The 16,344-nt window shown below is 44.3% G+C and overlaps 1 protein-coding gene across 1 annotated transcript in view; it reads left to right on the forward strand.

Annotated features, from left to right (window-relative positions):
• The first annotated feature begins 1,893 nt into the window (after positions 1-1,893).
• Positions 1,894-16,344, forward strand: part of LOC120941316 (fibrocystin-L-like) — a 292,358-nt gene continuing 277,907 nt past the window's right edge. The window contains exons 1-4 of the mRNA XM_040354641.1: positions 1,894-1,939; positions 5,298-5,378; positions 10,307-10,451; positions 14,717-14,837. Coding sequence (XP_040210575.1) covers positions 1,894-1,939; positions 5,298-5,378; positions 10,307-10,451; positions 14,717-14,837 — 393 coding nt within the window. The remainder of the gene's footprint in view (positions 1,940-5,297; positions 5,379-10,306; positions 10,452-14,716; positions 14,838-16,344) is intronic.

Here is a 16,344-nt window from a genome sequence, read left to right on the forward strand (position 1 = left end):
ATGTACAGGCAAACATTTAACAGAAAAATAATACGGTACTCAGCGACCTAGGCCAGTCTACCCCAATTGGGTACAAACTGTAGGACTGGGAGGTCACCAAGATGATCAGTGGTACACCTATACAGCTAAAGTAAAGACAAATAAAGGAGGGGGGGAAGGGATGGAGAAAACTGAAATAAAGGCTGCCGTTAGTCATTATCTATACCAAAGATTCAGTATTTTATACTGTTATTCTTCAGACTATAGGAAGATTATTAAAGTAAGGAATCTTTTAAATATTTGGAAGCTTTCGGGTGGGTTAACCACATTTTCCATTTTCTACAATAGGGGATTATAGAATCATTCTTATAGGCTAATAATAGTTCTAATTGAGCTTGGGTGTTTAATCTGGTGATGACCATTGGTAGGTTTGGGGTGTCTGCGGATTTCCATAGAGAGGCCACTGTAATTCTTGAGGCTATCAAAATATGTATGACAATAGTCCTATACAAAGTGGGGTATTTGTCTAGATCTATACCTAATAATGCGTTAGTAGGAGTAAGCTTGGTAAGGTTGCCCGTAAGATTGGCGATAAAGGATGAGATAGAGTTCCAAAAACTTTTTAGAGTCTTGCAACTCCAAAGCGTGTGCAGGAGGTTTCCCGTTTGCTCGTTACATTTCCAACAGATGTCGGATGCTGTTGGATACATTTTGGATAACTTGTATGGTGTTAAGTACCATCTATTAATTATTTTTTGGGCATTATCCCAGTGTTCAATGCAAGAGGATGACTTACTTATTGTTTGAAATGCTTTAATCCACTGAGTCAGGGAAAAAATTTGGTCCAGATCCTTTTCCCATTTCAGCATATTTGTGTTTTTGGTAAAGAGTTGGGAGGATAACACATCGTAGAAGAAAGATATACCTTTCTTTTTATCATTTTTCTGAGGAGAGAGGAACTCCCAAAGGTTCATAGGGATTTCAATCAAATTACTGGGAGAGAAATCTTTCAGTCGGGCACACTTGCCAATCTTATTCTCGATGATGTTCTTAACATTAGGGGGTAGGTTCTGGTATAGATTATATCCATTACTGATCCACTCGTTTACAGAGAATCTGATTCTGCAATAATTAATGACTTCTGTGGGAAGATGTAATTTAGCCTTTTTCTCTACATGTCTGGTTTTTGAGAGAATGTGTTTCCAAGCGAATAAAGTAGTTTTAATGCTTATTAGGTTGGGGATTGTTATCTTGGGGATAATGGCGCTAGCTATTGCGAGAGAAGGGAGGTCAAAATTGTGTGTGGCTAGACGTTCAATGTTTACCCATAATTTGTCATTTGTTGGGTTAAACCAATGTTTCATCTGATCTAAGATAGAAGCAAAATAATAATTTCTAATGTCTGGGAGGCCCATTCCACCGGAATTTTTTTTAGTAGTGAGGATCGAGAAAGCAACTCTGGGTTTTTTTTTGTTCCAGATAAATTGTCTAAGTTTGCTGTCTAGTTGTTTAAAGAACTTAGCAGGAATTGGTATGGGGAGGCATCTAAAGAGATATAAAATTTTAGGTAGAGTTTGCATCTTGAAAGCGGCTATTTTACCAACCCAGGATAAGTTGGTTTTTTGAATATGTGATAAGTCACGGGATATTTGGCCTAAAAGTGTGGGGAAATTGGCATCATACATTTTTGTTGGAGGAAATGGGAGTTGGATCCCTAGGTATGTTATCGATTTGTTGTCCCAATTGTATTTATGTGTTGTGCATAGAGAGTTGATTGTCGAGTCTGGTATGTTCATAGGGAGGATAAAGCATTTTTCCTAAAGAAAGTGTTTTAACTTTTTTCCCAAATATGATAGCTTTTAGTTTTCTTTTCTAGCCCGCAGCTGCTGGCGGTGGGCGCTGAGTGGCAGTACCATGCATCTGGTGATATCTCTTCTCCTACTCACCATCCACTATACACGTAAGTTTGTAAAATGTTTCTTTTTGTGGCATTCCGCAAATTACTGAATATGATCCTTTGATATGCACGTTGACTATTCAAGGCATGGCAGGTTATTTGATCTCCCTAAAGGTGGCCATAAATGAATCGAAATTCAGCTGGTTCAGCTGATCGCCGCTGTCGGAATACAATGACACAGCAAGGAGGATTCCCCCCTCCACATAGAACATGTGGAGGGGGGAATCAGGTCAGTTTTTTTGTTCAAACCGCTGGTTGAAAGAAAAGAAAAAACTGAACCACGTATGCCTAGCTTAACATAACCGAGACAAAGTAAAAAGAATAGCTAATGCAAGCTTCCATAAACAGTTGTGAACGCATCAAAAATAAGTGAATTTAAACATGCTTGGGATAGATCTATATTCAGACAAAAATCGTTTTTCTTACCATCAGTCCCATTGACAGTACTGACCAGGACACATAGGGTTAATTTCCTAAAATAAAATAGATTGTTCACTTTGCAAGATTTTCCTTTTTAGTTCATTGGATGAGATTAAACTCTGCTGACTTCCATCATCCAATTATGTGTATTTTTTCTTGTGCACGTGATTGAGTTCTTTGCAAAGTAAATTTTCTCAAAATTCACGAAACTATGGGGAAAATCCCTTGAAAAATGAAAAAATGAACAGCCTATTTGATTTACCAGTAAGTACCAGTAGTGAGGGTAAATCTCCCCAACAGGGACACAGACAGAAAACAGGAAAGGTATGAAAGGGTTTGTTATCCTTCCCTACTTTATCCAAAACTTTAAAAAATTGACTTTAGATTTGCTTTAATTTACTTTCTGCTGCTCTGATCTCTGCTGCAGCCAGCTAAGAAATGTCAGTACTTGTAAGCATGGTGGGGAATTACCACTGCCCTATAACCATTAGACATGTGCATTCCTTTTCGTACAAATTAATTTTCGTCCGAATTTCTGGGATTTTCTCGTTCGTTTTAACAAACGATTACGAATGTGCGGAATCCGAAATCCGAAACATCCGACATAAAAAATGCTTTATTTCTGTTTCGTTGCGACAACAGTTTGCTCTAGATAGATAGAAGATTCGACAAGACAGTGATAATAGTGATCTGTGTCTATCAAACCTGCGGTTGAATGTGCCTAACCTAACTCCATTAGTCCAAGATTATTCGACAGAGAGAATAGACTCAACATTACAGAGACATGAAGATTCGACGAAGCAGCTAAAAACATACGATCGCCACAAACGGACATCTATGGTCAAATGCTCCGCCCATAGGCTATAGAAGAATTCTAATGTTGGTTGACTAGTAATAATAATTAATAAATATAATTATTACTAGCCATACAACATTAGAATTCTACTATAGCTTGTGGGCAGAGCATTCGACCGGAAATGTACGATTGCAACGTAGTACAGTTTAGCTGCTTTGTCGAATCTTCTTACAACATTCGACATACACCATAAGCCTTCAATGATTCGACCTTAACCACTTAAGGACCGCCTCCTGCACATATACGTCAGCAGAATGGCACGGCTGGGCACAAGCATGTACCTGTACGTCCTCTTTAAGTGCCCAGTCGTGGGTCGCGTTTGGGAGCCACGTCGCACGACCACGCAATTGTCAGTTAAAGCGACGCAGTGCCGAATCGCAAAAACTGTCCGGGTCCTTTACCTGCATTTTGGTCCGGGTCTTAAGTGGTTAATTAATTCGGATTTTCGGACTAATGCATTTTTTAACTAAACAAAATAAATAGAAACAAATTTCGAAAGTAACAAAATAAATTTATTTTTCAGACGAAAACAAAATTGCGAAACAAAATATTTCAGTGTGCACATGTCTAATAACAATACAACGCTTCATCTCTGGGCAGCCATTGTCATGTCTAGGGCAGTCACGTGAAGTGCAAAGAAATGTCTATAGCTGTGTGCAGGTACCATCCATTAGGAAGGCTTTACCAGGATTCAGGGTGCTTAAAAAAGTGGGGTGGGCAAGTGGAGACACAGGAAAGGGGTGTACTATATATACTTAGAGCCGGTTCACACTGGGGCGGCACGACTTCGGTGGCGACTCGGCAAGTCGTCCTGAAGACGACTTCAGAGGCGACTTGCAAAATGACTTCTGTATAGAAGTCAATGCAAGTCGCCCTGAGTCGCCCCCGAAGTCGTAGAAGAACCTTTTTCTAAGTCGGAGCGACTTGCGTCACTCCTATTAGAACGGTTCTGGTGAATAGAATGGGACGCGACTTGTCAGGCGGCCCAGTGTGAACCGGCTCTTAGGAGGTTGTTTGTTTTTTGTTTTTTTAACACAGGTCTGCTTTAAGTATAAAAATTATTATAGACACCGTTAATTATATGAAACAATAGCTGGGGCACACTTACTTCAGGAGATTATTTGGCTGCCTTCTACCCCATGTTAATTCTGATTATTGCATGCTTATGGACCAGAGGGGGGCATGCGGAAGATGTCTTCACTACCTTTGTCTAGTTGTATGGACAGTGATGGGCGAAATTCCCACAGCGAAGTCCATTCCACATTACAAGTATCCCATTATATCACTACTTCCTATTCCACAAACACCCTGCCATGAAGAAGGAAATGAAGTGGAAAGAATTAGATGACTATTGTAGTTATTACATACTTGTATCCTGCAGCAATAAATACTTCTTATGCCGCGTACACACAACCATTTTTCGCGATGTGAAATTTTTTTTTTTGAATGTCATTAAAAACGATCGTGTGTAGGCTCCAGAGCATTTTTCGAGACGTTAAATTTACGTTTTTTTAACGTTTAACGTCGTAAAAAATGGTCGTGTGTAGGCTTTGACGACGTGAAAATAACGCGCATGCTCAGAAGCAAGTTATGAGACGGGAGCGCTCGTTCTGGTAAAACTAGCATTTGTAATGGAGATAGCACATTCATCACGCTGTAACAGACTGAAAAGCCCGAATCGTCTCTCACCAAACTTTTACTAACACAAAAGCAACCCCATGGGCGGCGCCATCCGAATGGAACTTCCCCTTTATAGTGCCGTTGTACGTTTTGTACGTCACTGCGCTTTGCTCAAGCATTTTTTTTTTCACGATCGTGTGTATGCAAGGCAGGCTTGACAAGAATCGGGTTGAAAAAAACTTTGTTTTTTCTATCTAGACCATTAAAAATGGTCGTGTGTACGCGGCATTAGGTTCTAATTTATTCTAGTGGATTGCAAATTAACAGCTGAAATGACACATCAGGTAAAAATAACATGAACCGCCTCTCATTGTGTTTGTTCTCCAGCATGACACCCAGTGTGAGAAGTCTGTACATAATGCAGGATCTATACAACTTTGACATGTTTCCGTTCATCCTTTACAGATGGAGAACCGATGGTCTCTGAAATCACACCAAATTGTGGCAGTCTGAATGGAGCAACAATACTTACCATCAAGGGGCAAGGTGGGTATGGGAAAAATTATTTGACACAGGGAAATAGCTTGGTATAGCTAGATATGGTCTTTGCTTATCAGGTTGCAGTCCTGAACAAGGTAAAAAAAAGCAGATATTGCTGCAGATTGTTGACATGCACCACTTTTCCCAATGTAAAAAAGGGTCCTCAGCTGACCACTTTCCAGTCCTCATGTGCAGAGGCGTATCTAGTGAAAATGGCGCCTATGGCAAGCACTGAAACTGCGCCCTTGTCAAAACATTTGAAACCCATCTTTCAGATAACCAGGGACACGGCGGGGACAGAGAGGGACACTGGGGACCACTGGCAACTGGTGCTGAAATTTTTTGGGGGGGCTCAAACAAACTGAAAAAAAAAAACATCAATTGCAGCCACTGTGCCCATGAAACGCAGCCTCTACCCTATGTGGATCCAGTCTGGTCAGTCATCGGCCGTCTTGGGTGCACCTGTCACTCCCCTCCCCAGGCAGAAGGAAAATATTAGCAGCACAGTGGTGCAGTGAGTAGCACTTTCGCCTAGCAGCAAAAGGGTCGCTGGTTCGAATCCCGACCACGACACCATCTGCCTGGAGTTTGCATGTTCTCCCTGTGCATGCGTGGGTTTCCTCCGGGTACTCCGGTTTCCTCCCACACTCCAAAGACATGCTGGTAGGTAAATTGGATCTTGTCCAAATTGGCCCAGTATATATATGTATATCTGTGTGTATGACTGTGTGTCCCAAGCGTGTCACGATCCTACGGGGTAAAATGACCGCACCACCCAAGCAGACTCTGGCTGGAAAAAGCACCTAGAGGCGATTCAGTTCGCATGAGCTGCGCTATACAAGTCATTCATTCATTCAATTGCTGTGCAGGGTGGGCCCGGCGCCAGGAGCTACATTAGTGCGGGAGGCGGCAACGGGAGGACGGGTGGGTTTTTTTTCATGCAGGGGGTGGCTTTTTGCCACCCTCCTCCCCATGGCGCCCATGGCACTTGCCATGGCTTCCATAACCTAGATACGCCACTGCTCATGTGTGCTCTTTATGCATAGAATTTACTGACTCTTTCTCTGCTCTTTCTATTCAAATGGGTAATGGTAATTGTTTACTGTCGTGAGAAACAAGAGTTGTGAAAACTACAGTTGGTCTAAATTGTTTTAAATGACTGCAGGTGGGGTCTTATCATCTTGTTTAACAACAAGATCAAAATTATTTGGTCAACCAATCAGAAATCCTTCCAGCTTTAGTCACTGGTATTAAACATTTTGCATGTGGGATTAAAAAAAAGTAAACATTTTTCACTGCTTTGATGCATTATTGTCTATAGAACAACACACACAGATGAGTAAAGATCAGTAATACGGCGGTGAGTACAAAGCCGAAAAACAAAAATAGAAAAATTTGCATTTGAGTGCAGTAAATTACTCGCATACGTGTCTTTACACATCTATGAGCATGTTACAGGAGTATAAATTTGTGTATTACAACATTGGTAATAAAGAAGAATTTTACTCATCTACCGTGTTTCCCTGAAAATAAGCCGGGTCTTATATTAATTTTGGCAACAAAAGACACAGTAGGGCTTATTTTCAGGGTAGGTCTTGCCATTTAATGTGCTGTCTTCTCTCTCTCTCTCCCTGCCTATCAGGAATCCCCAGTGTGAACCAAGTTAAAATACTTGTAAAATACTATAATCCACTCTATTGCAGTAGTATATAATGTACAATGTGTGTGTTTCTGTAATATAATTGTGCCAAATACCAATGCCAAAATTCGTTATAGCGCCGTTCTGCGCTTCTGTGACCTGCCGGAGCTCTCTTGCCCGCAATTATATTACAGAAACACACACATTGTGCATTATATACTACAGTAATAGAGTGGATTATAGGATTTTACAAGCATTTTAAACTAGGGCTTATTTTCGTGGTTAGGACTTATATTGCAGCTCTCCTGGAAAATAACGCTAGGTTCTATTTTTCAGGGTAGGTCTTATTTTCGGGGAAACGCGGTATATGCTTACGCACCTTTACATGTCTATACGCAACATTACTCAGGTCTTTACACACAGTTTTTTAATCAGGGAATTTCTATTAACAAGTTCCTGCGTAAACATCAGTAAATTATGATGCCGTGTGCAAAGGGCCTTAATCTGTATTTTCAAGGGAAGATGTGACTGCTAAAAAGAGCTTTTTTGTGGAAGGGTCTAGGACAGGGGTGCTCTGATGTGGCCCGCAACCTCAAACCAAGAAAGCGCATGTCTATGGTCTGGAATGGCAGGTCAGCAAGCCCAGATCATGATCAAAGGGTTGCTTATCCGCCATGCTGAAGCATCATAGTGCATCGAGCTGGTATAAGAGAAAGCATGAGACCACAGAGGGAGCAGAAGCTGCATTAGCCGATGTTTCTTCTGTTGTGCTAGCTCCTGTCCAAAGCAAAGTGATTCCAAGTGGACTTCACCTGGAAGAGGAAAGGAAGCTTGGTTTATTAAACGACACATACACTGTGCTTTTGCAATGGCCATATTAGCACCTATAAAAGGCTTAAAGGAAAGGTACAGCCAAAGCTCCTTTGGCTGTACTTATCCTGTAAATCACAGGAGTGCGAGACCAACTGCACTCCTGTGATTTACAGGATAAGTACAGCCATTTTCAGCAGACAGCGGACTGAAGCCTGCTGTCAGCTGATGTCATAGTGCCAGTCCAGCCTGGGGAAAGGTCTCCACCATATGGTTGGGATCCCCCCAGGAGCCTGGACTGTCACCTGGCTCAGCTTCTCAGCAAGCCGCTCAGAGCATAAGCTGGCCATTCCCACCCCTCCACAACCCAGCACTCCAGAGAGTGCAGGTGGGGGGGGGGGGCGGCGGGCAAAGCAGACAGCGGTGGCTGACACCAGCTCTCTGCTCAGGAAGCACAGAGAACTGAGCGATCAGCAGTGTTTGATCGCTCGGTTTTCGGTCTTAGAGGTGGTAGGGGACAGATGCTGCATCTACCTAGGTAAGCAGGATTGGTTAAAAAAAACATATTTTTAGCAACTATTAGGCTGCTTTCACACTGATCAGTGGGTGCAGCGCAGTGCACCTGTAGACTTCCTGTGGGTTACCTGTACTGAGCAATAGACTTCTATTATATCCTGTGGGTTTGGTGCACTTTGAGAAAGTGTACCACATCCGCAAGATATAATAGAAGTTTCTGAAAAACCGAAGCTAACCCACAGTGCAGGTAAACCACAGCACATTAGCATGAAAGCAGACTTATAGGGGGCTCAGGACAGTAAGGGTGTATTTACTTTTGTGGTTTGGGGGTAGTAGAACCATAGTTGAGACACAACCCAATCGCTGTTTTAGCGTCAGGGGTCGCAATGGTGACCACCCCCCCCCATGCTCCAGGGTGCCCGTACAGCCTCCCCGTCACATTTGGTTTTACACTTGGACAGGAGGGGCGGCATATACAGTAGCCAATCCTTTCCATTTTCCTCCCCCAACTGCTGAAATAGACAGGCCTTGTTAAAAGTAAACAAAGTCAGTGTTTACACTAATGTCATCCACTATTTGTTATTGTGATTAAACAGTGGGTAAACATCCAAAGGGTATTGGTCCCACGGAAATATTTTTTTTTATCCTGTTTGTTGTTTAAAATCTTCGTTATGCTATTAAAAAAAAAAAAAATTCTGAATCATTTCATTGTGGTCCATGACCGGTTACCATAATTTTAGGAGGGAAGTTTCAGCAAAAAAACTTTAGTTTCTAAATAAAGAACATTGAAGTAAAATAAGGGTCAGTGCCCATCTGCAGCCTCACCATTGCCCATTAATTCAGCCTTATCAGTGCCCATCTGCAGCCTCACCTTTACCCATTAATGCAGCCTGATCAGTGCCCATCTGCAGCCTTGCCATTGCCCATCATTGCAACCTGATCAGTGCCCATTTTCAGCCTCTCCATTGCCCATCAATGCAGCCTGATTAGTACCCACCTGCAGCCTCTCCATTGCCCATCAATGCAGCCTGATCAGTGCCCATCTGCAGCCTCTCCATTGTCCACCAATGCAACCTGACTAGTGTCCATCTGCAGCCTCTCCATTGCCCATCAATGCAGCCTGCTCAGTGCCCATCTGTAGCCTCTCCATTGCCCATCAATGCAGCCTGATTAGGGCCTATCTGCAGCCTTTCCATTGCCCATCAATGCAGCCTGATTAGTGCCCATCTTCACCCTCTCCATTGCCCATCAATTCAGCCTGATTAGTGCTCATCTGCAGCCTCACCATTGCCCACCTGAAGCCTCGCCAATTGCCGGATTACACAGAGGGATCTCCTGATTATTCCTATGATAGACAGAACACCGGTCCAATGCCGGGACACGTGACGTCTATCCTATGAGCCGTCCAGGAGGCGGGACTGTGTGTGACTGAGCGCCGAGTACACAGGAGATCCCGGCTATGCGTAATCTGGCTGCACTTGTCACTCCCACCTCCCCCCTCCCTCCAAGGCTGCCAGGTAAATATCGGCGTATAACACGCACCCATGATGAAAAAGTGTGTCTATTGGACTTTGTCATCTGTTCTGGGATACAATCAGGCCTCGTACACACGACCGAGTTTCTCGGCAAAAAACAGCAAGAAACTTGCTGGGATTTTTTTTTTGCAGAGGAAACCGGTCGTGTGTACATTTTTCGACGAGGAAACTGTCGAGCATCCCGTCGAGCATGTCTTCTTTTTCCTCGACGGGAATGGAGAAACTTACCTTGTCAAGTTCCTCGACAGCCTAACAAGGAACTCGACGAGGAAAACGATGTGTTTTGCCCGTCGACTTCCTCGGTCGTGTGTACGAGGCTTAAATGTTATCTTCTCTGGAATAGAACCAAAGCTGCTGACTGTCAAGCTTCATGTGTGATTTTTTGAAGAATCCAGGTTTACAAATGTTTTTTTTGTATTCACTTCATTCTCCAGGTTTTGCATATGCTAGCCAGTTTAATTTTGGAGATGGAAATACCCATCTGGGGAACAGTGTCCAGCTTGTCTCCTCCACCCGTTCAATCCCCTGTGATGTGGAGAAAGATGCCAGTCATGCAAAACAAATAACTTGCTACACCAGGTATGTTTACCCGGCCTAACTCTTTGTGAATCTACCTATGAGATTCTTTTTTTATCACTTTTATTCCTATTGCAAGGAATGTAAGCATCCCCTGTAATAGGAATATATTGTGACTGGTCCTCTTTATGGAGAGATGAGACCCTACATCTCTCCTCCAGGCTGGAAAGCATGAGATCGGGAAAAAAATTCACCGATCTCATGCTGACAGCCGCGATTGTAGCTTTGTTTACTTCCGGGACCTGGGCGTGACGTCATAGCGTCGCGCCCGGGCCTCCGACCGTCATAGAGATGACTTTAAATCTCTATCTTCGTGAGCTGGACCCGGCCGATTCGTTCTCCGGGCCCCCAATGACACGGGAGAGCCCGGAGAAGCACTGGATGGCGGCGAGAAGGGGGGGTTGTAAGAATGATCAAGCCGCGGAACTGCCACTATGATCATTATTATTGTGCACAGAATCGCCGGCAGAAAACAGTGATAACTGAATGATGCCTGTAACTGCAGGCATCATTCAGATATCACCACACAAAGTCAAGGACGTCATATGACGTCCTCAGTGTTGAAGTGGTTAAAGGTGAGAACTCTGGGTGGACATTGCCTGTGTTGTGTTGTTTATGAGTAGTCAAAATAATAATCTAAAAAGGATGAAAGTACAATTATGTGGTGCATCACATTGTAACTGGACTAGGGATTGACATCACATGACATCACCGTCGTACGAGAATTTTCGTGACTTTAGTAACCTATTCAATCTCTAGTTGCGTCTTCTAAGTGAAAAAAGTCAGCCCATCTGTCGTCCGATTTTCGGATCGTGTGTATGGGCCATAAGTCTCTGACATCCTCAGGAGCCCTTGCAACTGGGATTGCTACAACATTCACCCAGTGGTATCACTGTTAATAACTATATACCCTATATATAGGGCTTGCGCCGTTCTATCTTAGCTTGCAATTTTTTGGATGGCCGCTAGGTGGCGCTTCCATTGCGGCCGGCATAGATTATGTAAATGAGCTTTTACGCCGATTCCCGAACGTATGCGAGCCCGCCGCAGTCGATTAACGTTGTTTCCGTAAGGCCTTAGGCGGCCTAAAGTTATTCCACCTATGAAGTGGAATAACAATGTTAAAGTATGGCCGCCGTTCCTGCCGCGAGGTTCGAATTTTTTACGTTGTTTGCGCAAGTCGTCCGCGAATCGGGAGTTACGTCGTTTACATACACGTCGAAATCAATCGGCCCGTACGGCGTCCTTAGCCGCAATGCGCACTGGGAAATGTAGGCGCCCGGCGCATGCGCAGTAGCAAAAAACTTCAAAAAACGTGAGGTCAAGCCTCATTTCCATACAACACGCCCCCCTCCAACCAATTTGAATTAGGCGCCCTTATGCCCGCTCGTTTGAGGCTACGCCGCCGTAGATTAGCAGGTAAGTAGATTGAAAATCACTACGGGCCATATTCTTGTACTTTATAGGCGGGCGGCGCGTAAGCCATTTACACTACACCGCCCCAACCTATATAGGTCCGGCTTGCATCGGACCTATATAGGCCTCACAGTCCCATCATGCTCTGTACCTACCCATGTGATACCTACCCACGTGGGTAGGTATCACATGGGTAGGTACCAGAGCATGATGGGATTGTGAGGTCTATATAAATCCGATGCAAGCCGCGCACCCGTCATTGCAGCGAGGAAAGGCGATGTGTCAACATCGGGAGAAGAAGAGAAGTGAAGAACATGACGTCACAGCACGGAAGAAGAAGGCACCGGACAGCGAGAGGAAGAACCGGGGTGCGCCGAGTCAACAGCGGAGAGCGGCAAACATAGAAGGAGACCCCCGGAGAGTTGAGAAGACCCCCCGGATAGCGGAGAAGACCCGTCGGGATAGCGGAAGAAGAAGCCCCCCCGCCGAAGACGCTGGAGGAAACCCGCCGGGGGGTGGGGGCTTTTTTAAAAGCGCCCCCCCCGGCGGTGGAAGAGAACCAGACGGCGGCCCCCACCCACCCGAAGACATCAAAGAAGAAGCTCCCCCTGGTAAAAGAGCTAATAAAGAAGACAGGGGGAGCCTCCGGAGCAGAAAAATAAATTATTTTAAAAACCCTTGTGTGGTGTGTTTATTAACTTTGAAATGTTTCCTACAGGTGAATGGTTAGGGGTACGATGTACCCCATATCCATTCACTTAGGGTGGGGGGCCGGTATCTGGGGGCCCCCTTATTAAAGGGGGCTCCCAGATTCCGATAAGCCGCCCGCATACCCCGACAACCAACGGCCAGGGTTGTCGGGAAGGGGCCCTGTCCTCATCAACATGGGGACAGGGTGCTCTGAGGTGGGGGGGCCGCAGTGCGCCCCCCTGCCCCAGAGCACCCAACCCCCCCATGTTGAGGGCATGCAGCCTGGTACGGATCAGGAGGGGGGGGGGTGCTCGCTCGTCCCCACTCCCTTCCTGGCCTGCCGGGTAGCGTGCTTTGGATACGGGTCTGGTATGGATTGTAGGGGGACCTCCTACGCCGTTTTTTTCGGCGTAGGGGGGCTCTCCTTACAACCCATAACAGACCTAAGGGCCCGGTATGCTCCTGAGGGGGAACCCATGCCGGATTTTTATTTAAAATCCGGCGGGGACTTCCCCCTCAGGATTCATAACAAACGCCGCACACGTGTAGAATTGGCGGGAATCCAAGTCGGATCTCCCGTCGCTTCTATGACGCGCTTGCTGGGATGTGCTGTCACTATTCCAGTGAGTGCGAGATCTCGGCACCATGTCGCCGAGAATCAGCGCGATGCTGTCGTGCTAAAAACACAATATCACAAACACCTACTGTAAGATCCGACAGTGTAAGTGACTTACACATGTCGGATCTTAAGCATATCTATGCGAAAATGATTCTAAGAATCACTCGCATAGATACGCGGGCCAAAAAAGAGAGATACGAGGGAGTATCCTGAGATACTCCATCGTAACTATACTCAGAATATGGCCCTACTAGCCTAGTTCATTTACGGTGGTGTAGCCTAAACAGGCTAGGCTAGGCCGCCCTAAAGTTAGTCCAATCTCTCTGAATCTACCTATCAGTATACAATTACTTACACTAAGGCCGCATTCACATCAGTGTGCATCAGTGTAATTGGATTATTTTACACACAGTTTTAGGTCTGCCCTCACTGACTTCAATTAGACAATGCGATTTAATGAAAGTGCATCAAAATCCTGCATGCTGCATCTTTGATGCGCTTACAGAAAATGCACCACCTAATATGAGTCAATTGGAATCGCATGTGCGGCCTCGTACACACGACCGAGGAACTCGTCGTAAATGAAACATCGTTTTCCTCGACGAGTTCCTTGTTAGGCTTGTCGAGAATCTTGTCAAGCTTTCTTTGCATACACACTGTCAAGACAAAATCTTGTCGTTCTCAAACGCAGTGACGTACAACACGTACAGCGACACTATAAAGGGGAAGTTTGATTCCACTGGCGGCACCCTTGGGGCTGCTTTTGCTAATCTCATGTTACTGTGTGTTAAGTAAAAGTTTGGTGAGAGACGATTCACGCTTTTCAGTCTATTACAGCGTGACAAATGTGCTATCTCCATTACAAACCCTACTTTCACCGAAGGCACGCTCCCATCTCATACTTTATTCTGAGCATGTGCGGGTTTCTAAGCATACACACGAACGTGTTTCTCGTCGTAAACCAGCCCGACAAGAAACACGACGAGGAAATTGAGACTCCCGACGAGGAAAAAACTCCCGACGAGGAAAAGAACTTTTTCTCTTTTTTTCTCGTCGAGTTCCACAACAGTTTTCTCAATGAAAAACATACACACGACTGTTTTCCTCGGCAAAAAAGAACTGCCACCAAGTTTCTAGATGGATTCTGTCGAGGAAAATGGTTGTGTGTACGAGGCCTCAAGCGTGGATACCTTTGTGTTGTGGCCAAATCACAGCGCAACCAAATTGAAAACAGCTTAACTGAATTTAAAATAATCACAACTTGACTATTTTCTTATTTTTTAATCTTTATGGAGAGGACCATTACAAAAGCTTTTAAAATGGCTATTTTTTTAATGCACTTTTAACCTAAGGACTTGTTCGCATATGCCGCTCCTCAAAAAGAACTCAAAATGCGGAACCACCACCCTGCTACCACGTGCATTGCGGCAAGGCCCTATTCACTGGTCAGTGACCATAAAACTGAGGGGGACCATAAAACTGTGTAACTTCCAAATTCACGTTTGCTCATAAATATTGAATAGTGTTACTTTCTTCCATACAGGCCTATGCCAGCAGATTACTACATGGTGAGAGTGAGTGTAGATGGAGTACCTGTTGACATCCGCAACATGTGCAGTGGTTACTTCTATTGGTGGTGGTGGTATCCAGGATGTAGGTTCCAGGTATGTGGACGAAAACGTTACCTATGTTTTGTTTGTTGCAACTGGTTCATGAAAAGTGTGCCCTTCCCCCTGCTGTCATTGTAAAGTGAAGTCATTGATTGAGCACATTGTATAGATGACAGAGGAATCATTTTTATTTTTACTATTTAGTCTTCTTTTATTCATTTTCATATTAATGATAAGTGGAAGCAAAACTGTATTCATAAATCTTTTACTATGGGATTTTACAGTTATGGACAGTGGGCAATATTGTAAGAAAATGGAATAGAATCTTAGGGCCAGATTCATGTACCTGAGCTGCGGCGTAACGTATCCCGTTTACGTTACACCGCCGCAAGTTTTCAGCGTAAGTGCTTGATTCACAAAGCACTTGCCTGTAAACTTACAGCGGTGTAATGTAAAGGCGTCCGGCGCAAGCCCGCCTAATTCAAATTGGGCGTGTACCATTTAAATTAGGCGCGCTCCCGCACCGGACGTACTGCGCATGCTCCATTTTGAAATCCCCGCCGTGCTTTTCGCGAAGTGACGTCATTTTTTTGAACGGCGACGTGCGTAACGTACTTTCGTATTCCCGGACGTCTTACGCAAAAAAAAAAATTGAAATTCGACGCGGGAACGACGGACATACTTTAACATGGCTTGTCTAAAGTTAAGCCATATAAAAGCATGCTTAACTTTGCGAAGGGAAAAAATTACTAGCGACAACGCAACGAACGCGAAAACCTTCGTGGATCGCCCTAAAAGCTTATTTGCATACCCGACGCTGGAAAACGACGCGAACTCCACCCAGCGGTGGCTGAAGTATTGCAGCCTAAGATCCGAAGGCGTACGAAGCCGTAAGCCTGTCGGATCTTAGCCAAAAGCCGTTGTATCTTGTTTGTGAATCACAAATTAAGATACAACGCGGCAAATTTGAAAATACGCCGGAGTATCAGTGGATACTCCGGCGTATCTCTTCTGTGAATCTGGCCCTTAATGTTTTTATTATGGCTTCCTTTGGCTGCATGGTGAAGGTATACTCCTTAACATTAATGACAAACCAGGGGATACATGATTATGGTTCCTAATTCATGGTAACATCCTATCCCTTATTTTATGGCTTGTTCTTATGCTGTTACAATGGGTCACAATTGTTGCTATATCCCTGTTAGAAAAATGAATGTACAGCTATTCCATTCCATGTAAGATCAACAGTCTATACATGTGCCAGATGGTGAGACCCAAAAGATCTTTGACACCTTTCCAAGGGGGAAATGGCCTCTCTAATTGCTCTGGTTACCAATCCCATCCACAAAAGAAAGTTATAATAACATGTTTTATGGTGAACTGACCTTATATATTAACTAAGAGAAGGTACAGCCAGGCAGACTGTGACAGAGGGAGGGGGAGTGACAGAGAGACATGTTCCCTGGGGCAAGAACCGGGTTCTCAAAACAGTTTTCTGACAATAACTTGAATATTGGGCTTTAAAATTAGCACTTTTGAATTTGAACGTTCGAGTCCCATA

The sequence above is a fragment of the Rana temporaria genome, chromosome 5 (assembly GCF_905171775.1).
Source record: "Rana temporaria chromosome 5, aRanTem1.1, whole genome shotgun sequence".
NCBI classification, from domain to species: domain Eukaryota; kingdom Metazoa; phylum Chordata; class Amphibia; order Anura; family Ranidae; genus Rana; species Rana temporaria.